General features: G+C 39.2%; 1 protein-coding gene across 3 annotated transcripts; it reads right to left on the reverse strand.

The window, feature by feature from the left end:
- Positions 1-1,973: 1,973 nt before the first annotated feature.
- Positions 1,974-21,389, reverse strand: LOC106175285 (70 kDa neurofilament protein). Of its 3 annotated transcripts, none has more exons than XM_087008204.1 (11): positions 20,673-21,389; positions 12,289-12,475; positions 9,759-9,854; positions 9,031-9,192; positions 8,659-8,784; positions 8,146-8,366; positions 6,703-6,866; positions 4,372-4,502; positions 3,857-3,961; positions 3,538-3,648; positions 1,974-3,299 (listed from the first exon to the last, which is right to left on the reverse strand). In XM_087008204.1, exons 1-11 carry the CDS (start codon positions 21,257-21,259, stop codon positions 3,261-3,263), a joined length of 1,929 nt encoding a protein of 642 aa, XP_086864330.1. In that variant the 5' UTR covers positions 21,260-21,389; the 3' UTR covers positions 1,974-3,260. The 3 variants fall into 3 exon arrangements, with proteins under 3 accessions (XP_086864330.1, XP_013412658.1, XP_013412656.1); XM_013557204.2 differs by lacking the exon at positions 6,703-6,866 and adding an exon at positions 7,162-7,280 and having other exon boundaries at positions 20,673-21,388; XM_013557202.2 differs by lacking the exon at positions 6,703-6,866 and adding an exon at positions 7,162-7,280 and having other exon boundaries at positions 4,372-4,691; positions 20,673-21,388.
- Positions 21,390-25,965: the final 4,576 nt, after the last annotated feature.

A 25,965-nucleotide genomic window follows, 5' to 3' on the forward strand; every position in this document is an offset into this window, starting at 1 on the left:
TTTGTGATATGAATTTTCTTGGACATATGACTAATATTGAGGTTCACTTACTATTCTATGATAAATATTGCAGACTTGGTATTAGTAAATATACCATACACGGGTGCAATTTACATAATAAAATGTTTGTCGTCATTTTTTCTTTCTAGCATTCAGTATGAAAATTTGCCAAACATTCCACTCATCTTTTCATATCTGTTTTAATAAGACCATTCAACTACTAGAATATTATCATTCAAATAAAGGGATTCTTTGTAGGTTAAATTTCTCAAAGCCATCACATCAGACAGCGTTCGATGACAAACGTGATTTTCAGACGAACAATAATTTAAGAATTGTCTGTATCGTTGTTCAGTGATATAACCGCGTTGGAACAATATAATTCCATCCAGACTTATTGAGTTTCTTTCAGAAGGCCTACATGTTCTTCTTGTGTTGCAGACAGAGTTGAGATTATCACTGAGAAAACAAAGCAGCTGGGTGCTCTCCCATGAGCCTCTTTCTCATTGAAGATCTTTGGCACTAAGTTGTATGTGGACAGAATTAAGGACGAGGCCCTGCGAAGAGCTCGTGCAGCCCTCTAGTGGCATAGAAGAGGTAAAAAAAACATACATTAACTGTGTGAACTTAAACATGAAAAAGGTAGCTTCTGTTTCATCACAATTCATTAACATGTACATGTATTATCGTAATGTGTATTTGGATACTCATTGAAGTATCATGAAGTGAATTCTTTAAGCTGTGTTCACATACCTCCCTGGTTTGAAAGTAAAACTTTTCCCATTCCCATCCCCACCCCTTACAGGGAAATATGAATAAAAGAGTAAAAAACGGAAAAGAGAAATTCACCAATAGGCAAACATTTTAAAGTAGTTAAACATTTGGTACCCCTTACAACTGTGATTTTAGAGTACACTCATTAGACGGTTGAGGTCGAACTGCCAAAAATAACCACGCAGTCTGTAACATCCTGATTAACATCCGGGTTAACATCCTGGTTAACAATCCATCATCCGTCTAATTGAATTTTTGAGCTGCAAAAAAGTCGGTAGATTGCTTACGATGGCCAGAGTATGGTGCCCATGAATTTAGGTACAAAACGGAATACCGCATGGAACCCGTTGAAAATAGTATTTATAACGGTACTTAAATCTAATATCTTTAAAACACGGTTGAGGTTTTAGATTATTTTTCAGGATTTTTTCAAGTAAGCAATTGGTCGTTTGTTGGCAGATGATGACGATTTACGATCACAAATTGCCTCTTACAGAATTGACATGACAATCATTAATGAATTAAGTGGTTCTAATAAAAAAAACGAGCATTTTTACAGATAGTTAAAGATATCAGCAGGTTAGTTAAAACAATTTTTCCTTGGTGTAAAACACCATGAGTTTCTTTTTTACCCACTGATCTTATTTTTATCATTTATCTGTTTCGCTTATTTTGTCAACAAGTAAGTCCAGTAGATAATGGCCATTCCTTAAACTGATGTTTCATTTAATGTTTTAGCGTCTTTTCCGCATATTTTTTCTCTTTAAAGCATCGTCTTCTAACGAATATCAGTAAAATTATTTTACGTTAAATATGAATGTGTTTTACAAAGTTTTGGAACTGTACGTGTTACCAGAGTGGGTCCACGGTACCCTAATCAACTAAGTATAACTAGGTACTTCTAAACACGATTTTCCTGACTAAATTGGATGTTCAAGTTCGAATACTTTTTAAATCAAAATACTATACATTCATTATAGTTCATTGCCATTTACTTCAGAGAGGACACAAAGATTCACGTAATGTGTATGAGTGCGTGTGTTAGGAGAGAGAGAGACAGAGAGAGAGAGAGAGAGAGAGAGAGAGAGAGAGAGGGGAACTTTGGTAAAAAATGCAAAAAATTCAAGTTACTTTACTTCACGTCCATTTAACATGCTACTTAATTATGATATACATCAGAAATAACAAAGAACACCATCTCTTTTTTCCAGTTGTTTATCAAGCTCATTTATTGACGAACTTTATTCCCATTCAAAAATGTGTCGCCAGTAATCACATCCACCGCTCAGAGTGTCAACACCCTATTACGACTAACGCGTGTAAAAACGTACACCTTAACGACAAACGCGTGTAAAAAGTTACACAACCACGTGAATCACAGTTTTGTGTTCACCGTGCTTTGGAATCCATCAGATTTGTTTTATAGCACGTTTGATAGCGTGTATCTAAATTGGAAATTGAAGACTAACAAATAAACATGTATAAAGCACAAAAAGGTAAAAATGTATTCATCCTCCACCGATTATAACATACTGCATTTTCGTAATCGTTATGCTTTTCTATAACACAAGACTACTGACGAACACAATATCATTTTTCACGCGTGCATACAGCAGCTGACATACACAACTACATATTATTGTCCACATCAAATATTGTGAATATGGAAAGTAAAAAATGCTTAAAAGTTCGAAAAGAGTTAAAAACAATTCATAGAGTTATACATGAAAAAATAAGGTTGAATAAAACATAGGAAGCGAAACTACCGTCTACATGGTCACATGATGAATGCATATCCAACCAAAACACATTGAATATTCACTTCATCACGTAACCATTCAACTATATTTCCATCGCTGCCTATATAATATATAAATGGTATAGCTGAACCTAATGCCTCTATAATTATATATACGCTATATATAACCGTGTCTTGTCAACGTTTGAGAAGTGACTTCTACAGCAGTCAGCGCAGCTACGTATAACTCCGGCATATCTTTCTAATCCACTTTAAAATAGAGATTTCGTGTGCACATCACTATTTCTTGATATTCACCCACCACCAGCGAAATGGGCATCATGGCATACGTGGTCGGTTGATCCCTCCTTGTATCCTCGAGTTTAATACATATATGCGTCATTCATCCTTCCTCACAGCGTTGGCTATATCATTATGGCAGTGGCAAAAATACTTAAACAGTTTACATCCTGGGCTGGGAAACGGATCATGGTGAGTCGCCCGACTCAATAAGTTCTGGTACATCTTTCTGGTTATGTATATGAATATATATATATTGAAATCATCGCATAGAATAACATAATTGGCAGTCTAATCCACTATTTCGTAAGCAATAAGCACCGAAGAATATTGTTACGACTGTGTTAACTACGTTGACAGCGTTAAGCATGACAAGTATCTCTGTCTCTCTCTACGGTTTCCCTTTCACCTTGTTCCACGATGTGTTGGTTGCATTGACAGCAGCGCTTTATGAGTAGGTGGTCTTTGAAATGTGGGAGGCCTTCTCCTGCAAAAAACAAACACGGGGTGTTGATTACACTTTTTCCGTCATTAAGATCATTTTGGGGGCATTCTGTGTGAGAAAATTATCACCATAGAAGACACACCAACGACTGACACAAGACCTGAACTTTCGTAAACACAGATTTCAAAACAATGCATCTAAATACTGATAATCATTATTAAAAAAAAAAATCAAATTTTGCACAACGCCTTACGGCATTAAAAATCACCGAAGCACTTACCGAACCATTCATATCGACGAGCATAGTGTGGATGTTGTTGCCAAGGGACCATTGGTCGAAGTCTTGGCTCTCCAGACCTGGAGCGCCACCCGATTTACCATGACCGAATACCTAAAACAGAAAGAAGTGGTTTTAGGCGTTTTCATTTCTGCCGAGATGGGCATAATTCCAAAGTGATGGTTAGGAGAAAGTTCTCTAACATCAAAATAGCAAACGTTTTTGTTTTTTTTTTTTTTTGTTTTCATCGGTCTTGTTTCTGGCTTGTTCCATGTTACACGCGTGTTTAACCGCTGGAATTGGTCAGCTTTACTGTATTTACCTTCAGTTTCTGGTGTGGGCTCAACAGAACGTTTTGTAGAACGAAGGCCTCTTTCTCTTTGCCATCAACCATACGTCTGATTTTCCATCCGTTGAGATTTTCCTCCTGGAAAACGAGAGTTTATCACAGTCATATACAATGCAAAATTGCACGCCATCGACAGGGCAAAAATAAAGAATAGCAATTTACTTTTAACAAATATTAATAAAAGTGAACCCTGGTAAATTAAAATCAAATTGTAGTGTATCGCATGGATTTTTCATGGGAACTACCATCAACTGACACGAATGTAGTTCATATTTTTTGCTAGTAACATAAAGTAAGATGTTTTAAGAGCGAATAAAGAATGCACTGAATCGCACTGAATGCACTGAACTACCTAGACGTACAAAACGAGTTTCCAGAACAAAATGATAATCGCGTTGGGGTAATGAGGGTTACTTCTTTTGTACAGCGTTGTAGCAAAGAGTCTGTCACGTGGTATCAGCTCTGTGTGACTGCGATCTTAGTCGTACCTTTCTGCTAGTGTTCTCCAACTCGATGAAGTTGCCATGGGCATCAACTTCACTAATCGTGATGGGGCCCTTAGCACTGCGCTGGAACGTTGTCTTGGCGGACATCTCACCCTTCACCGTGCTCTGGGAAGCTTCAAATTCACCAGGAAGTAAACCAGATTGCATTTGATACGCTTGTTGTGACATGTCTGAGCTGGACATTACAATCGGACCACCCTGACCACCGCTAGTTTGGATGACGAACTCTGCCGTAGACGACCCACCGCCGCCACCACCACTCATGGTTGAGGTGCGTGACGCGTACGTCGCTGAACTTCTCTCTACGGTTCAGTATTAGACAGGGAAATGTGAGAATACATATACCGGTACACCAAACAGAATGAAAACCGTAACGCCGGCATGACATGAATGATGAATAAAGTGTTGTAGAAGGTCTACATGGAAAAATATCTGCTACCAAGTAAACTAAATGCCTTCTTGAGTAAAGATCAAAAATTTTATCTGCGAAGTAGCATCAATGACAGGTATATTTTTCAATATGCAACAGAAAAAATTATCTTATATTGGTAAAATTTCAGATAACCAAAGTGCAAGAAAGAAGTTTAGAAGAATCCGAAAATTTTACTGAAAAAACGCTTTACTGATAAGGAAAAAGTACACGAAACATCAGTAAAGATGCGGGCAAAAGTCAAGACAAAACATGTCATGTTAGTTTGGCACTACCATGCCTTTTAAATAGCGTTCCTTTTCTATCACTCCTACGTCAAGATCAATTCACAAACTGTTTAGCATCAGTGACGTCACTGAGCACGATGCACGAAGGCCGGGTGGTCAGGCGTGGCCAGGCAAGTCCAGCACAAACGCAATGCAATAAAACAAGAACAAGTTTTCACACAGCAATTATTGTATAAAGCAACTTCCAGATATCTGTTTTACAAGATGCACTGAACATGACAGTGAGTATCTACAGTACTCTTACGATATTAATTAAATTCTAGATTAAAAAGAACATCTACAAAATGTTGCATATACTTTATAAAATAAACGTTATTCTATTCTTCGACGCACTAATTCAAATCATGTTGTGCACACTTAATCTAATGAAATATAATATCCATGCTTGTTAGAGATCAGTTTATAAAGCTTCAAGGCCGATCTTAAGACTCAAAGATCCTATGTTTAGAATATCCTGAGCCGCGTCTCAGGGACATATCTTAAATCAAAAGTTGCGTTTTTTAAAAATATTTACACGACCGTTAAAGTGGATTCTAACTTGCTAATAGCTTTACGTAGGTCAAATATGACTACGTTCTCTCAACTTCAATTCTGTATTGTAAAACAGGACCCGAGTCATAAGATGCGACCATAAATTTCAAACCAACTATGACGACAACAACAAAGAAAGAAAGAAAAATACAATACTAATAAAGATTGTCAAAACACAAAGTAAAAAGGAATAAGATCCAAACCACAGCGAGTTCATATAAAAAGTAAAAAGGCACCATCGAGTTGATGTATGGCCTCAAGAAACCCGAAGTAGTCACCGTACGTAAGATGGGTATACAGTAAAGAATCTCGCTGTGCTTTGTATCTCTGGTCTACATTGAATACAGATCACAATAAAAAAGAACAAGCAGTAAATATAATGATGATGATGAGCACTAATATTAAGGCACAGTGTAAGTAAAACGCGAGTTCAATTCAATTTAGAAATATTAAGAACAGTGCGCCCTTCCTGTGTCATTGAACAGGGGTTGGGCGTACCTTCTATGATGCACCGTAAACCTTAGATACAGAAGCAAAAAATCTGGTCATTAAGTTGTTCATATTAGTGCAGGGATAAGGCAAATAAATCACACCTCACATGCTACATGCATTTCAACGTCAACTTTCGCTATAATTTCGAAGAAGGTCGAGGCTCATTTGTAAGTTGGTCCATCTCTTACCAGAATAAAACTTCCAGTTCTACCGCAGATAGCTCTTATTTTGGGACTACCAGACATAATTGAATTTTATTAGAAGTAGCAAGACTTTTAAAGGAAATGAATTTTAAGGCACCAGTAGTATTCCATTTATACATGTGAAAAAAACTGACGTGTACAATACAAAAGAACGACCATTTAAAACACGAGCAGCGTAATGAAACCAAATACACTTGCTGTCGAGAAAAACAAAAACAGAAATGTTTTGATCATATTAAGCATCACGGAGTTCTGATGAAAAAACAACAGAATTCTATCAAAATACTTAAGAGGACGAGAAATGAAAGTGATTTTGAACAAAAATGGTCTGGTTTCTGTACATTAAACAACAAGCAGGACACCCACATACCGGGGTCCGCCTCACTGCCGCCATCTTTTTTCTCCTCAATTGGCGCCTCTCCTTTCTCGTCTTGTTCCTCCAAAGCACCCTTTTCTTTGGGAGGAGAGCTGGGAGAGTGTTTCTCCTCAGGCCTTCCTCTAGTGATGAACTTACGAATGGAAGCATCTCTCTCTCTGTAGTAAACCATTGGCTGTTAATAGGGTGTCATGTTATGCAAATTAGTAAGTGCGCATCGCAAAACCCAGGGCAATCTCACAGACCTTTTGTTGAGCTACATAATTTTCATTTACTCTTGGTAAAAATCATGAAAAAAATCATGTAAAAATCATCTGTTTAAGTTTCTTTTTCCTTCGTGAGATATCAAAAGCCAAACAAAAAGTCTTGAGTGTACTGCCCCTAGCGTAAGTAGATATATAGATATATCTATGACTACAGATGGCACTCCTATCAGCACCCTTCAAGACGTACCCATTTGCATACCGCCGGACATACCACCTGACATGGACATGCCACCGGACATCCCACCGCCAGCAGACATAGACTCGGAGCCGGTCATAACCTGTTCAACTACACTTCTCAAACCGATCCTAATAGAAAAAAATGAAATGCAGTTCGATTGAATTAATATGCCACGAGCACGTGTCACATCTTCCACTGCGACCAGGTCATTCTCACTACCCACTTTGGCTGAAAGGTTGAATGATAACATATTAACAGTTAATAGACGGCTTGGTCATTCTAAAGGAATTTTGAGAGAGTAAAATCTTAAATGTGGTACGTTTTTTTTAGCCGTACGATATAGTTAGAAAATGCCCTTATGGATGCCGCGTAATATCACCTTCAGATGTAACCTCCACGACTTTTAGAACAAAATTTATTATCTCTGTCCAGTTTCAGCAAAGCAACACACTAAAAACATTTATTAAAAGTATCCTTTACAAACAAACAAAAACAATTAAGGCCGTATAGCATTTTTTTACTTTGTGAATTCTTTACACAGTAAGGTTAATTTAATTAGGTTTTGCACCAGACGATATCGATCTTTTTTATCTAGGACCAGCCACGGAAGCAAAAGTACGTCCCTTCCCAACATGAATGACTACTCTCAAACATAGTCGAGACAAAGGGTTTGAAGATATGGAAATGGTCGAAAGTAAACACACCCTTATCAATACTCACCTGTCTTCTCTTATGTTAGACAAATACAGGGCAAATAAAAAATGAATATCTTTCGAACTAACATGACTTTGGTCATAATCTTTAACTTAACAGTAAAAGAAAAGACATATAATTCAAAACATGTTCTTAATTTTGAGTCATGTAAATTAAGTTTTCATTTATAACTCCTTAATTTTTTTTATCCGGAAATGGGATATTATTATATTCTAATCTCCTCTGTAATATGAAATAGCTTTTTACAACACATGGATATTAACAAGGAGTAGTCCTTACCTGCTCTCCTCTCCTTCCAGAAGTTTTCTGTAGGCTGCAATCTCGAGTTCCAAGGACAACTTGGCATCACTTATGTGGTTAAAGTCAACCATGATCTTTTCATTTTCTGCCCTCAGTTCTTCCAATTCTGTCAGAAGTCTGGACCTGTCCAATTCGTTCTCACGGAGAAGTTCGTCGAGCTCGCGACACTTCATGTCCAAATCATTTTTCAAGTTGGCAATCTATTAAAGGAGTGTAAATATACGTCAAGTTGATACAACGTGTACACCAAAGTTACATACACAGCTTTAAATCTTCTCTGGGAGAACCTTGCTAAAGTTTTATGCAACTGCCTCACAACAACTGGTAAAAACCTAGAGTTACGCCAATTTGCTCATTTGCTTACGAGCTAGTCCCATGTCTATGTTTTATGGGTGCCCTCGTGACAAACGATACATCAGCCCCTTTACGGCACCAACTAATGGAGCCACACTAAATCAATGAGGAACTAACTGCACATAATTTAGAACCTACCTGGCTTTGGAGATCGGATGTGTCTCTGTTCTTGTCGCTAAGGGTACTTCTCAGTCTCTGGATCTCTTCCTTGGTGTGAACCAGTTCCATATTCTGGCGATTGGCACCAGTGCGCTGTTCTTGGATCTGAAACACAACGGGGCATATCAATTATATCAATTGAAATCATGTATTTAAATACCCAAAAGCAGCCGATATTGATGATTTTTTTTTTTTTTTTTTTTTTTTGGGGGGGGGGGGTGAAAATATAATGCAAACTTCAGTTACAGTGATTCGCACTGCGGTAGGTGTGAATTTGTCACAGAAAAACATTACTTCCAAGGATTGCATTACAAATTGCGGTAGGGGAGAACAATTTTGCAGTCATCTTACCTTAACATTGTAGAAGGCTTCCATTTCCTGCTTAGCGTTATCCATTCTGCTTTCGTACTCTTGGGAGATTTCTCTAAGAGCCTGTGCCATCTCACTCTTCCAGAACTCGCGGTTTTCCTGGGTGGTGTCTCTGTATGCAAGAGCCGCCAGCTCCTTCATTTCCTACAGTAATTAAGAAAGAAATTTATTAGGAAGTAGTTGCATATAAAATAATCAGAAAACTCTTTTTGGCTAATTTAATGAAGAAGAATCAAAGGGATTTGAATAGCATTTGCTTTAAAAAACTGGCACATATTTTCAGGAAATATGCATGAGTTAAATCAAAATATATCTTTGAAAAATAAAAGATAAAAAACATATGACTAAACTTCATTGATCAATATGTTTCAACTCGACATTAGACAAGACTGGTGGAAATAACAGCATTCAGTTTTTTATATGCTGGTGCCAGCTCAAAAAACCTAACTGTTTACCGTTACACGCTGAGGTACCAGTGCATTTATGATATATAACGACAAAAGCTGACATCAATTTAGGTCCACCGAAAAAACAATAACGATATTGTGACAAGATTGTACGATGTCACTTCGCCGGCCCGCCCAAGTGACGATAAGTGTTCACCGTGCTCTGTGAGTAAAATTTCGTTTTGCCGGATCATATAGGATGGTGTGCATAGAAGACTGGTCACAAATAGATGCGCATCCACGCAATATGTTAAAGGTACAAACCTGGTCATTGATCTGTTTCTGGAACTCCAGGGCCTCTTCAGCGGTCTGCTTCTCATTCTCGGCAGTGATACGGGCCAGGGTTTCAGCGTCAAGTTCCTATAAATATGATAAATAATGAGTCAATTAAAAGAAATGTGCTTTTTTTGATAACTTAAAAGCTCCCACGTTAAGGTCCATGTCAAATGGTGACAAATATGTCCCAGGAAAAGAGTAAAAATCAATTCTTTCACGCTACGAAGTTTGAATATCATTTCCTACTTTGCTTAAGTTTGATCTGAAAACAAAATTAGTTTCTTAATAGCTGATCGTGAATGTTGCACTTTTATAATAGGGCAGTGGTGTTATAATTATTTAACGGGCATTACATTGTATTATGGCTGGGTTCCACGCCAGGTTGGAGAGATTTCATCTAATCAAAATGCTTTTATCGGAAGGGCAAGGCGATCGATAGATTCTCAGACATACATGTACATTGCTACGGCGCCCTATAAGTTATTGATGCTTGCTCTGGACACAAAGGGCGGTAGATATTCCCGTTATGTGTTTCTATTTCCTTAACTGGAAAAACGATTTTAACCTATATTTCGTTGTTAAAATAAGATATGTAGACACCGATCTGTCCAACCAATTGACCAAGTTGCAGATCTCTCTCTGTCTCTCTCTCTCTCTCTCTTTCTTTCCGTTTTTCTCACTTAAGTCGACTATTTTTTCTGTTGGCCAACAATAGAGTCAAAATTCCAAGAATTGACTGATAGCGATATGTTGAATGAAACATCATCTACGAGGCATTTGGAATGATTGGGTTTTGATGTGTCTTCCATAGTAATTATATGGAGCATTTTAAAAGGGCGTTTGCTGACTAACTCTCCTAGAAATCCAGGCACGTATGGAAGACATCCAACCAAATACATCATGGAAAGAGCAATTCCTGGATGGGCAATGGCTCAACGTATACGTGTTGACATAATGGATTATGCTAAAAGTGTCGCCAAGAGAAAAAAATTGTACGAATTTTATGCACGTTCAACAATGCCTGCATTTTGAAGCGTATCACACAAAACTGTATATGTATATGTATGTATGATGTCGTCTGTCTTTTTCCTTGTTCCCTAAGCCGGTTTCTAGGGTTACGTGTACACGGGCACCTATATGATGTGCCCCTCTCTCAGTCTTAGATAGTAGAAGTGGACGAGGACGGTCCAAGGTTCTAATATAAAACGCATCGCATTATGATCTTGATAAAAATGACACATACATAACTTAACCTGCATACAAGTCAATCCAACCCAACGTTTTGTTTTGCTCGACACGCATACAGGATGAAGATGTGCATTCACCGGTAACTGTTTTATACAGTGTATAATGCCAGGTCACCTTTATCTTGCCGTCGTCAACTGCTATATAATATATCTTGTTAGCCGAGACGGGGACCACAGAAAGATCACCGCAGTTTACTTTAGGGTGTCAAAGCAAGCATGCATGACCGAACACGGAGATTCAATCAAAGGGAGTCTGGTCATCTAAAGACCAATGCTACTACCGAAACAGCAAACACAGAATTTTATTTTGCTAAGATTTCAAAAGCAGAGTATATGTGCAAGGGATCTACACTGCTGTTGCACGAATACCACATATTCGTCAATATCCAAACACACAGCTAAATAATACGTGTCTTTTAAACACTGCACTCATAACTGCCGCTATTCCCTCCAATATGCCAGCACGGAAAACAAGGGGGTGACAGCGGCAACACAGAATCCTTAATCTTAACAAACAACACGGAAACACAGTAACTTTAAACGGCCACAAAATTCAGTTCTCTGCTGAGGTTAAAAACAGGTAACGCAGAGCCCGCGCCACCGCCCACCTTTTACATGGTAAAACGAACCACCTAAGGCACCTAGCAAACCGGTTTGACTGGTAGCCGGGTAGCGTATATCCGGCCTGTTGTTGTATCCCAGGCCACCGAATACGTTGAATAAACCGAAGGTGAACTTCTAAGTGCTTGGGAAAGAAAATATGAGATTTTTTTTGCGAAATAAGCAATCGCTTTGAGTGGTTTGGGCACACCGGGGAAGGCAAGGGACGCTACAACGCTTGATTGGCTGATGTATTAAAGGCGCGTCACCAGAGTTGCCAGGTGGAAAAACGTTGCACTAGATAACCAAGGGAACTTCTATTTCCCATACAACTTGTTTCGATACGTAGATTCCAAATGAATTTGAGATTTCTGGCACAGTGTTTAATGTCGTTTATGGTCAGGATTGCAAAGTTTATTTGCGCCCTGTTCTTGTGTCACGTACATTGTACACCTTGATAATTAACATGACTGTTCAACTGTTTGGATCCCTTCCCATTTGTGCGTTGCTGAATCGTCACTCATTTTTATCTTTGAAGCGTTTGGCTTTTATGCAAGTTCAACACAAATTGAAAGTAACAAATATAAACTTCAAATACGTTTTTTTAGAAATGAGTTACAACATTAAATTAAATAGAATAAGGATGTTATATAAATAAAAAAGAAACTCACCATCTGCTTCTGTTGGCAGGCGGTTCTCCATTTATCGGCGTTCTTCTTGGCGACGTCCAGTTCTCTCTCCATGAAGTCCACGCGTCTTCTCAGAAGGTTGATTTCGGACTCGTAGTCAGAGAGGGTCTGGTGGTTCCTCTCGATCTCGTCTTTGTCTTGGTTGCGGAGATTAAGCAGATCTGCATTCCTGCAAAAAGATTGATGATATTGGTTAACACAACGTTTTTCAATGAAAAAGCCAAGAAATCGTCCCTGATGCAGTGAAAGTGTAGGTTATAATTGATGCTATATGTTTTTTTTTAATGCGTGTATACAGGTTGTCAAAAAATATTCCGCTTTTATGTCATACTGCTTAAACTGTACTCTAAAGGCACCTTTAATCCGTCAATATTTAGGATACTCAACATCATGAGCAAGATTTTTTACCCCTCATATAGGATAACCAAATGTACTGGGCTAGAAGACTATTGGTCCCACTTATTGTTGTTAAAATATCATAGTTTTTTAGAAGATAAAATCAATGGGAAAGGACGGGCAAATTTTGAAAAATGCACCCTATATACCGATATTATAGTTGTGCCACGTGTCTCACTTCCTTTTTTTTTAACGCTTAATATGGGCTATGATGATGATCCGGGTTTTCTGTGCTATGGTTACTGATTGAATTATGTACAATTGAAAGGGGGTCATTGCATTTTTTCTCCGGTATCAAATCTACACAGTTACAATGTAAAATATATTTTATCCAGTGTGTATATTTTATTTTTAAAAAAATCGACACCTAATATTTGAACAATTTTCATATCAGCCAAAGCGAGCTTGGGGCGAAGGCAACGTTTATGGAAAGGGCATGCATATGATGACATAAAATTTGAAAAATTGCCGACAACATCTGTATTAACTGGTTCTTTGAAGTTTTTATGAGCGTTTTAAAACAGAGAGACATAAAATTCTCAGCTGTTGTTTTACCCATTAAAATCTGAATCAGACCAAATGTGAAAATGTAAGGACACACGTGCCTCTTTATGTTTCATTTAGTAACTGGATTCTTTTTCCAGAACCAGATATGCTGGTAGATATGGTAGATAGGCTAAGCTTTACACAAATACATAATGGATGCATACTGATATATGGATCAAGAAGACACATTAATGTAGACCTAAACCTAATATAATACCACGTAACATAACTAGACTCAAGAGATCAGAATGCATTGTACCAAATCGTTTTCAACAAAACTTATTTCAGTCAGTCAGTCTATTCAACCACAAATCACACACTTTTATATAAACTAGATTCCCTTAAACCAACGGGAGAGAGAGAAATTTAATGACACCCATAAATATGCCACATCACTCCATTTCACGTGAAGGTGGATCGCAAACTATCGTCTGCTACCATGGTGATTTACCGTCTGCTTTCATCGTTCGACCTAGCACCGGCATGACATTATATTTCATTAATATTGGCTGTTTGAAAAGAGAAACTATTGTATATCATGATGCGACTGAAGTCTACATACACGATACCATACAGCTGCATATCGAAAATTCACTTTGCATACCCACATCACACACGCCATATGCTTCAACCATGAATATTTTAAGATGACAGGACTAATGCACATGGAATCGTGTGGGATACATAAAGGCGGGGCCTACAAGGCACAAGTCATATAGAGTTTGCTCATACGCTTGTGAAATATATGAATGACAACTCTTTTAGTTCTTTTTAGATGCATATAGTTCTTTTTAGATGCAAATAGTATAGTAGCAACCAAAATTTCAGCGACTTACAATTCGTTCTCAGACCCCACAGAGAGAAGTCGGCGCCATAGTTTTTAACATTGCATAACAAAGGATTATAAGGTTACATATCTCTAACAAACATCTGTTTGACCGAGATTTTTTCATGTTTACCACGAGACATTGAGCGACATTTTTTTTATTGTTCAAGTGGGACATGACTTAAGGGTATGATTTCATAATATATAAGTGTTTCGGTTTTTACAAAATATAAAGTTCCATAAATGCAAAATCTCAATTAATAAAATTCCCTTGAAATATAAGAATTTGCATTGCAACAACATAGTGACGACGCTTTACAAATTAACAGGACGACGTGCGTTCCGGTTCGACACCATTTTTGTCAATCAAGAGCACAGCGGAAGGTGCAAACAAGAGGTGACATTCCCAAATAATACTCCCGGTATAGGGACGCCCGTGGCAAGAGGAAAAAATGACCCATTGTGATGTCGGCAGCATTCGCGACACGCAACTTGCACCACTGCGGTAGGAAAAAATCAGACATTAGGATTTCATGAAGTACGAATCAATAACAGAAATAATTATGCAACGGAATTATGAATACAAGTGCCTGGAGAGACCCAATGAGTCATCTTTAGTAAACTGAAAGACAGCAGAACTGGTCGGAAGACAAACATTAGCTTAAAGTGGCGGTGTGGGATTACAACTAGGAAGATGCTAGGAAGATGACAAAACCAAACAAAGACACTTTGTTTGGCGTTATATGTGCTAACCTAGTGGAAGCTGAATCGTTGAATTTGAGAATTTGTGCGTTCTCAAGATCTAGATCCTCAATTATTTTCATTTTGCAGTACCAATCGTAAATTCAATAGTTTTCAGTATTGAATACCAACGCCCGTCCATGTCTATCTGAGTAACATTCCCACCGGTGTGAAACAAATCTTCGCACATGCCATCAAGTTTTACAAACAGAAATACTCGCATTCTGCAGTATTATTCATGATTTTCAACATTTGTGAGTAAATGTACTGGGTTGAACTCTGTTATGACCCATGCTAACACTTAGTTTACAGCAACTTGCAAATATTTTCTTCGACATTATCACTGTTCACCTCTCGCTGAAGTTACGTCACGCAGGTGTTACGATTGTCACGGTCAATTTCAGTCGTAGCACGTCAGAACAATAACGTGTGCGGACAAACGTACCAAAGGGGAATAAAGTAACTAATGAGTCGTTAAATTTGGGGATCACGAAGTGAGACCGCGAACTAGCCCTTGCAGTTCCTGATTGTAAACAATTACGCGCTCAATTAGCACATTGTAATCACTGTATACTGACATTACCGACTTTGTTGCCGAGATTTTTAAACAGCGTAACGTATGCCTTTTACAACAAAATACATCATCTTCACCTTTTTTACGGACAAACAGACAATCCGCTGACAATGGCCATACCCCATTCTTATTTGTTAAATGTCTTTCTCAGGGATAAAAAGCAACAATGCAGTTAAACTTTAATCAATTTTTTCACATGTATAATAATGATATTGGTAAACATTCCACGACTAGTGACAAACCGCAAAAAGAAGACTTCCCAAGTCTAAGCTGTGCAACCTTAATTTCGTTTGATCAAATGTGACATCATTCGTCCGGTGTAGCGCCGCAGGTGTCATTTGTCACCTGTGTCTGTCCCAGACAAGGTGAGGATGACAAGAGGGGACGGGGTGCCGGATTATACCAACTAGCACAGAGCCACAGCGACAGACATCACGCCCTTAATTAATTGAAAGCTGGAACAAGGAGTCAATGACAGAAGGAGACAGCAATCGCATGACAGTGACAATGACACGAGTCAGACGACACAGGGCGTTGATTTGGAATATTAACAGAAATACTTATGTTCTTCTGCCCATTTGTATCTATTTGAAGGCCAGAAGATGGGTGACTTCCTAACTGTAGACAACCTTACGGAACCAGGCTAACGCCCTTGATTAATGGCATCAGCATTTTATCAATGGCCTCCAGTATTTGCATTGCATTAACACGGGCAGGGCATATGTATACGGTTTAATTTGAAAGCTGCCTCGGTTCATTTTAAAATTGCTTTAAGATAAAGAATGTGCTTGGCCTTTCTTTTCCGAGGTCAAAACAGATTCTAACAGATTTTAAATTGAATTTTTATCGATTTGCATTCGGTAAAGATGCAGTGAAATATAACACTACTTGAAATGTGTGAAACCGTGCTTATTCTCAAAATTGGATCTACCTAAACCTTTGCCGACACAGTAACTCCGTATCAGATGTTTAAATAGCACCTGTTCATATTTGCTAAATGGCATTTGTCAAGCTGAGTAATAATTCAACGTAAATGTTATCCCCCTGCCCCATTTTTGACTGTGGATGTTAAAAAATGGGCCACTTAAGCGTCGTTAACAACCTTGCTGTCGAGCTCCGCCCTTTAAACAGGTGGGATGGGGAATTTGTATTTAGCTTCCATAGCAGCGTCTGTTGCTCACTAGATGTGCTGTCACCCAAGGGCATGCTGTGAACTCTGCTGCGTTCCCAGCTTGCCCTCCAGACAGCACGAGTAGAGCAAACATGAACACCATTACTCAGGTGGGGGCACACCTTGCACAGGAAGAGAGTCAGCTACTATTAGTTTACCGTCTACTCATCACTATGTCACCCAGTCCCCTACGATAATCCCATGTACCTGTTGATGACAATGCTTACACTAGTGCAGCTGACCTTTCCTACTGACCCTTGCTGACCAATGACCACCACTTAGCTCCGTCGCCTCACAAGAATATCATCTTAAAACAGATGAGCTGACCTCACTTAAACGGTGCTGTTTGGATAGCGTGTTCGAGTGTATTTATTTTACTTTAAGTGAGAGATTAATTGCATTAGCAAACAAACCCGAATGCATTAGAATTTTACAAGTCCGGAAAGTGCCAGGTGCTTATTTTTCGGATGATGTTTCAGGTTTAGTGTGCTGTATTGGATATTTTGTGTCTAGGGAATGAGGAAATCCTTTCAAGTTAATTTCTTATTCACTCCACTGGGTATACTTTTTCTCTACTTCAACATCTACAGCACCTCCAGGGTTTCTGGAACCAGACGGCGATCTGTCAAGCGTTGCAGTCATCGATTCATATGTAATGTTTAGATTGCATATCTATATTGGGAGCAAATATCATGCCCTGCTTTTTTTATTCAATGGAAAATAAAGGGATAATTTAGAAAATGGGACATGCCCTTATACATACTTCACCCAAGCTGTACAGTGTACTATGAAAGTATTTTAGTATATTGACGAAGACATGAGAGCCCCGCCCTCTGATGAGTCAGTGCTAATTGCATTTTAATTACTTTTTTTGCGCAGCATGTTTTTTATAAATATGGAAATGAGGAAAAATTCCAAACTGTGTTTCTACGTTGGATATCGAGCAGGCATGGGGCGTGCACATGGTATGTTCACCAATAAAACTATAATTAAGCACGCTGGAAACAACACATCAATTGATAATACAACATGATATTTTATATATACCAGCAGACCAACTTCATCTACCGTAGATCCTGTAATATCTGACATATAGCTCAACGTGTATGATAAGAGGAAGAAATAACCCGCAGTTCATATATTCTTTAACGTACACTTGCGGTTAGTCGATTCCTTCAGCTGTTCCCCCGTCATATTTATATAACCACGCCGGGCTGCATTCTCAAGATATGCGCACGTACATGCCCTTCTATTTTTGGTTGAATATATATAGCAAATATAACATGCAACACTTATATCAAAACTCTACGGCCAATCTTACTTATACTATGGTTTTTAAACAGCAACGTTGAGTTGCTGGACGAGGGGGTTGGTTGTAAATCCTGATCTAACAACCCCCACCCTACCCAACCCAATGTGACTGCAAAGAGAACAACATCAGTGATGTAGAAATGGCATGCAAATAAAACCAATTTGCTCTCCAGATTGATTTCCTTACTGCGGCCTTAAATCGATGTAAAAGCCCACATTAGGACCCCAGTGAAACTGCAGTTTAGAAGATATGTGTGCTTAGATGCTAACATGCAGAAAGAAGTAGCCCCGACAGCAATGGCAGACGATATATTGAAACTGAAGTTTTTCGTTTGTTGTCAAGGACAGACATGTGTGAAAACACGTCATCCCGCGTTGCATTTTGTTAAGTTAAAGAGCCTTGATTCTAATGCTTCCGACAGAAGGATGATTTTCTAAAAATTAACTAAACTGATTAAATGCAAAATACTAATCGAGATATGCAAATATTGGTAGTAAGCAATTAAGCAATTTTTTCAGGGACGTGTATCGTTTTGCCGGTGTGCTTGGTGTGGTTGAATACAGCCCCCAGATTTAGTTTACTTGTTCAGCACGTACGAGTTAACTGGCCGTAGTTATCTATATCTTAGGAAGTGTATAGATCGCAATGGCTTTATCAGCTCAGGCATTTTGTTAACACACTGATTTATCTGATTAACAGCGTTTTGTGGATAAAAAACAGGCATTTTGCATAGCGATATAGGTTGTATTTTTATTATGTTTCGTCTTTATAAAGAGGGAGAGAAACGCCGCAGGGAGTTTACTTGATTGCACGAATTTAGCACTTTGCTATAAAAACCTCATGACTTGCTATTTAAAAAAATTGAATTACCTTTACTGAATAAATAATTAACGCCAGAAAAAAATATATTTCTTCGGTGAAAATGACACTAACTACAAAGGTCTCGACAAGGGTGTTTACTTTCGCACTACCACGTGCACAGAAAACGCCGGCCGGCACCGGCCTTGTTAGCTTGCGTGTCACGTTAAGCGGTAAAACTGGTTATGAGTTTGGGAACGCTTTCGCATGACGTCACTTCCTCGACTTTAGAGTTAACACCTATAAATGGGACATCGTTCAGCTGTCTGAATTCATGACTTTATAAGGAAAAGGAGACTTGGCAGTATGCTAATAACTTAAATGTACGCCCTGTTGACAACAACGAAGACACATTTGGTTTGGAGAAGGAAAAGCCCAGATTCCATAAAAATTCTACTGGGTGGCAAAAATTCTGAATGAATTCATTGACAAATCCCCCCTGGGCGTGAGGTGAAACAAGCGACATCGGCTGTTTTCCCATTGCTCCTGCATACAAATATGACTAGGTAAAAGCAGCTCTGCGCGACCTCTACTGCAAACAAAGGTCGCAAAAGACAAACATGAAAACAGGCCAAACTGGTTTACACGACGCATTGATAAAACCTGATTTTGTTAACTCTCCTTTAGGGATACAAAATACGCAGTCACAGCGTCAAACCTTTTTTCTTTTTTTTTAATTTTAGGGAGGGGGAAATAAAAACCACCAGAAACATTTTTAAAGTCTTTGCTCCATATATTGATTAAAATTTGAGTGCATAAATAAACAGCGTTGGCTTCCAAAGAGTTTCCGCTTGGCCTGAAACATTGTCAACGCCACCCAGTGCACAACAGCTGAATAAAAGGCACTGCATCATTGAAGCACACGTTATTTCTTACTTAACATTTAAAGACCGCAATCACTAGTTCCCGAGTTACAGTAAGGGGAACCTGTTGATTCAATCCACTTAAACTCAAAACAACTGATAGGCGCAATGCACATACTCATAGGTAAACGGCTTTGTATAGTTCAAGCGGCAGCGAGAGTAATGAACCCAAGAGGACGTACTTGGTAACTCGAGAAAACTCATTTCGACATAATATGCATTTGAAACTTATGAATACACTTTGATGACCTTCGTAGATTTCCCAAACCGTGACTGTCTCTAACGGCTACTCTAACAACTCAGACGGTGCCAAGAGCAAATAAAGCAAGTTGAGCTAATTCTGTTATCAGTGATAGTGGCCGCTATTTCACACAGCCGGTGTGAAGAAGGGTGTGGGGGGGGGGGGGGGTGCGAGGCAGTACGCGTTCTGTATTACCTGCAAGACGGGAGTTATTAAGGTAGAATAGCTTTACTGGCTCCGTGCTGTTTGTTGCACACCTGGTAAGCCGATATGAGGCACGTCTTAGCGAATGAGTGGCTGCAGAAGAATTCCCTTATAAAGTTTCACGTGTGGTTCTTTGGCTTACTCATTCAAGCACAAGAGGGCAGAAGTCTTGAAAAACAATTTTGCATTGATCTCTTTTTCAGCAGAGTCAGTAATGAAACAACCCATCTGGACGGTAAACACGTTACGCCGATTACGCATCACTACGTTAATGTGCACTCACGCGAGATTTACGTAAGTTCTATTTTTTAAAACAGACCGACCGACAGGCTTTTGGGAAATTGTTTGCACTATGAATCGAATAAGGTCACACCTTTTTAACACGCTTATCAACCCGCAGACGCGTTGAATAGCGTCAGTCGTTCAGATTGAAAGTCGGGCAATGATATTGTGAGTTTGTATACACTTCCCTTTTACCGGATTTTTAAACCTTTTAAAACACTATACATATTGCTAACACGGCATACCTACGGCGCCTAAAACCATCGCGCTTTTAAAGGGTTAACATAATAACTGAGCCCTGCATATAATCTTCATAAACAGCACGTATAACATGGATGAAGATACTACTTACTCTCTTTGCAAGTCTTCAATCTGCTCCTCGAGACCCGCCAACTTGGCCTCCAACGCTCTGTACCTAGTGTCAGCGTCGTCTCTCTGCTTGCGCAATTCCGTCATCTCCCCCTCGAACATAACCTTGATGGAGGCGGTCTCCTTTCCCCATTTCGCTTTTAGATTCTCCAACTCCGCAGCAAGTTTGCGGTTTTGGGCCTCCAAAAAGCGTACCTTCTCGATATAGCTTGCAAAACGCTCATTCAGATCTTGCATATCTTGCTTTTCCCTTTCGCGTGTTTTGGCCACGTTATCGGCCGCGTTGCTGCTGATCGCAGAGGAGCCTCTGGAGGCACCGTATCCATAACTGACCACGACTTGCCTGGACATACCCGCGCCAGCGCCACCGGCGCCTATGCCGGGAAACACGGGTCCTTTGCCATACCTTCCGTGGCGACTAGCGACAGGTTTGTAAGAAGAAGACGACGAAGAAGCGGAGCTCTCGTAGTGCATGGTTTTGGCACCCCCACCCCCACCTCCCATCTGGCCCCCACCAGAAGAGCTGCTGCTCTCCGTTTTCTTCGTTATCTTAACGCTGGAACTCGACATGTTTTGTTGTTAGTGCGCTCCGAAAAAATGGATGGCCTGCAGTATAATTCTATCTAAGAAGCCTTCGCCCGGTGCCTGTCGTACCTAGCTGCGACGTACTGTGTAGAGCGCTTGCTATAAGAGGAGCCGGGTATTTAAAGCAGCGTGCTCGGCCTACTATTGATTAATCCTGACTTTGGATTGGCTGTTTTGCGTCACGTGGTACCGGTTATTTGTGCGTCAGACTGGAAAGCCTGACCCATGCCAAACCACAGAGAACAGGATCTGAATATGAATGGTTATAGCTTGTGCATTAAGGGCATAGTAAATCATATGCAAATCAACCTTCTTCTCTCACTCACCTAACCAAAAACTTTTTTCTACATCATTGCCATGGACTATCTAGTCAGGTTACATTAAAAGACCAATGCGTCTCGTTGGCAGCTGTAATGTCACTTGAGAGTAAGACACACACCGGTGTTACATGAAATACGTTAACATATCTACAGAGCATAGGTATGTTAGTCAGAAAATGGCGGATCAAACTTCTGTACCCCCCCCCCCCTTTCTTTATGCCCTGTATATGGTCTTGAAGGAGGGGGGGGGTTATAATTAACAGTAGGGTCTGGTCAGACCTGGTTCAGGACGCTGTACAAGGTGACATTGAACTCTGTGTATTGCTAATAAACATTCAATACAATACATCTGACTAAAAGCCAGCTCTGGGTTCTCATTGAGCGTTAACTCCACTATTACCATTTTATCCGCATTTATATCTGTAGAGATAGGGTGCTTTGAGAGGCAAAATTTAAGATTGGGTTGCAAATACCGCATGTATCCCTCTTCTTATTTTGGTTAAAGTGAGTCCTAAAGGACTATGCTGCAGAAGTGTAAATACTTGAGTGTTATCTTAAGACCTCGGAAAAAGTAAAGAAAATATATGACCTCAAAGTTCAATTCCCCATCTCTCTCTCTCTCTCTCTCTCTCTCTCTCTCTCTCTCTCTGTGTGTGTGTGTGTGTCTCACCGTATTGTTTGTGCGTGTGTGCGTGCGCTTATAGGTAAACAAGATTTTTAAAAATTGAAGATAGATACTCTCTGTCCCTCAGTTCGTGTCTGAATGCGTTTGTATTTTACATAGCTGGGTATAAAAAAGAGTAGACAGACGGCTGTAAGTAGTTGCATGCTTGCCCTTGAACTGATTGATAGAGCTATACCTTTGAGGGATGCTATATAAAGCGTTACAATGGAAAGAAACCAAGGTAACCCAGTCAAAGTTGAAGTGGTAACAGAAACGGCTGTTTGAAGCGTGAAGAAATGCTGGTTTACAGGTAGTCGAAATGGGTCGTATGTAAGAGGCGAAGCTAGAAATAAAAAAAAAAAAGCTGCGGCAAATATAGCCATGTGGGTACAATGGTGACTATTTCATCGAGAAGGGCTGGAATAAAAAGCTGTCAAAAATAAGTCGCTGCTCATGAGTAAGGCATCCACTTTAAGAGCGGTTTTTCTAGAACTTCCCGGGTGTGGGGGGGACGGTCGACCACGGTCTAGGACATTCTGACCATCTTGCGTAGCAGGACGCCCTCACAAAGAGCATAACTCTCTCTCCTGAGCACATCAAAGCATGACACCTGTCATTAATTCAGAGTTAATCGAGGGAATAGTTTTTCTTTTCCGGTCTTCCATCTCTTTTTGATACACACGTACCTGCCAGTGTGCACTACGTACTATACTGAGAAACATTACGGGCTGCAGCTAATAACGACATTGCATTCCCATGTGTTGTCGACCATTGCTTATTGTGCAGGCCGCTTTATACCGCAATGAAAGATGTAATGCAATGTCCAACATAACAGATTTTATTTTCCAGTTATAATCAAATTGTGTATAATGTGTACTAGGCTATGTCTATTGATTTACACGATATTGTCAGTTGTAGCTATTGAAATCCTTTGAATGGTATCTCCCTAAGAAGATATACATATAGTCCCTGCACTGAGCGTCCGATAACGTGACGTTGACACTCAGTGACGCTCGATCAGTGGGTTAAAGATAGGAGCACAGTGTTAACGTTCACTTGTCTCTACGGGGATCAAAACTATTAGCTAATGATGCCGTTCAAAGATCGTGCTGTTCCACGCGGTGATGGCGCTTTGTGATATTTCACATAGAAAGTAACGTGTTAGATTTGCCACTCTACGAGGCCTCGCAATATCTGTAAATTTTCATATAATAAATGATCTAAATTAACAATCAGCAATAATGTGGGGTAAATTTTTTTCTGTGAAAGAGACATCGCTAGGACCACCATGATGCTTTCGATACAAGGAAAATGCATTAGTTATAAAAAGCTTACAACTTAAAATTTATTCAATTACCGAGCTAATGACCGAGTCTTACCTCTTCTTAACATTTTGTGCCATGCCAACAATATGATGGCCTTTCTTATTTAGGAGAAAATGCTGTAGACCATGTTTTATCACATTTAAATCTGCTAGCAAGAACACGATATCGATTTTATGATTTGTCTTGAATCCTCTTCATGATTCTTTTGATCTGGAGTAGTTACACTGCCTTTTTAAAGGAAGAAATCACTACAGCGTTCTTCATAATAATAATAATAATAATAATAATAACAAGTTTATTGAGCACTAAATGCATACATCACAATGACAGTCATCGTATCTACTAATCATACACATACATTTTAACCATAAAGTGTTCCCACACGAGGGGATGGTGTTAATATTGATCCTAGTGACCAATTGAGATTAAATCATATATCCAATGTATTAGTTTCCAGAATATAATATAATATAATATAATATAATATAATATAATATAATATAATATAATATAATATAATATAATATACACCTTTTTGTCAGCACATACCCTGTACATGTAAGTGAATAATCATAAAACCCTATTAGCTTCCAGTGGGCTCACAGTGGGACACCGCTGATTTCTGAGGTTATTTTGGAAGTATTTCCGATGTGAAAACACGCAGTATCTCTGTTCCACACTGCCATACACATGGGAAAATAGCGGTGAGGATGGAAGAGAATGGAGTGGGATACTGTGTTTAACTTGCATCTTTTTTCACCAGGCCTTTTTTGTCTCACTTTTATAAAATAATAATAATAATAATAATAATAATAATAATGGGATATGATAATGGGATATGATAACCGACCACGAAACAAAGAATGGCACTTCCCAGCACTAATATAAAACTTTGCCAGACACAATAGTAACCCAAGTAGAAGGTAATTTTCAGTTCAGGACTCTAACTCGCAGGGTTGTTTAAATTGACATTATGGAGCTTTCTATATGTCGACTTAATTGAGACTGGTCCCATTACAGTGCATAATAAGCACAGCGTCCAAGGTCTAGAGCATGAGAGTTAAGCCCTAAGCAGGATTATTTGATATGATCATCAGTCTGAAATCATTAACTGTAAACATGGTACCTGTTCTACATATAATAACTAACAGTACGATATTGTGCAGCGGCAACCAAAGGGAAAGGCGGATGTCGTAACTTGATAGATTGTGCAGTGCTTAGCAATATTACTCAAGCTGATATCGATGCCTTAACTTGTGCGTTTGTTTGGTCGATCTTCGATGTTACGCTCTATGTCACTTTGCCCCACATACTGAAGATTTGATGACTATTTGCTAAAGACCCTAAATAGAACTGGAGACTTTTGTATTTGTGCAAGGATGTTAAGTAGGCCCCCTATGATAGTGGGTTATCTATTGCACTGTCCATCAATCCCACTCCCACCCTGCTTTGAGGTACGCACCTGCATCATGCACGCGTGTTTGGGAACGGACGCTTACAATGTGCACGATACAGATGCGTATTTCCATCCTCTTGCATAAGGAGGCACTTCCTCGAACTAAATCTCACAGATTGGCTTTTAAGTGTCACCCCACACACGTGTGCTAAGACATAGCCTTTGACAACGTAAGGGTGTTGTGAAAGAATGACAAGAGCGGTGTAGTGGAATTATTAATTGGCGAGTTTTTCAAATGGAGTACACCCTACTTTGGCACCGTGGCCTTATAAAGCAAAAAGTTCGTTATGTTAGTCGTTTCAAGGTGTGCTGAAGTTATTTTCATTCTGCCGGTGGTATGAATCACCGTATTTGCAATGCCAAGAAGCTATGTCACCCTTAACCTTCGACATAGATCGGACTGAGTAATTTGTCTGCGTCTTTCTAGAATAACTTCAGGTATACACTTAGGCTTTTAAAAGGTTACTTATTAAGTACAGCGGGTGATCTCCAAAAGGGACTCGTCGCACAAGTGGTTGTTGAGATTTTAGAAAAAGACCCACACAGAATACACCGAGTGCTCTGTCCCAATATAATTATGATCAATTCAATCATGTTTACCGGACCATATTTCAAATGGGCCCTGCGTTTGAAAGGAAGATATATTTTCACACTGGTTCGAAAGAAGACCGGTTTTCTCGTATTATGTAGAGTTCAGCGTGGGTGAAAAAAATAGTACTATATAATACTGTGCAATATTGCACGGGGTTTAAAGTGTTGTTTTAACAGACCACTCCTTGAAATTTGAAATCCTGTTTTGCTTTTTTATCGCACTGGAGTGAAATATACCACAGTTTAACCCCTAAGTGAAAGAGATTTTAAGAAAACAAGTCACAGTTGACAATAGTTAACTCGTTAAACTTAACGCTGCAACTGGATGCCGCGGG

This window comes from Lingula anatina, chromosome 3 (genome assembly GCF_051362555.1).
Source record: "Lingula anatina isolate TDL-2025a chromosome 3, LinAna3.0, whole genome shotgun sequence".
Classification (NCBI taxonomy): domain Eukaryota; kingdom Metazoa; phylum Brachiopoda; class Lingulata; order Lingulida; family Lingulidae; genus Lingula; species Lingula anatina.

What these genes read in the sequence shown, in the direction of transcription:
- LOC106175285 (XM_013557202.2), bottom strand. Translation starts at nt 21,259, where the DNA reads ATGTCGAGTTCCAGCGTTAAGATAACGAAGAAAACGGAGAGCAGCAGC. An exon ending in CCTGCCAACAGAAGCAGATG is followed by an intron (nt 9,855 to 12,288) that starts GTGAGTTTCTTT and finishes TCATATTTATAG; the next exon opens with GAACTTGACGCTGAAACCCT. An exon ending in AAGCCTTCTACAATGTTAAG is followed by an intron (nt 8,785 to 9,030) that starts GTAAGATGACTG and finishes GTTGTGTTTCAG; the next exon opens with ATCCAAGAACAGCGCACTGG.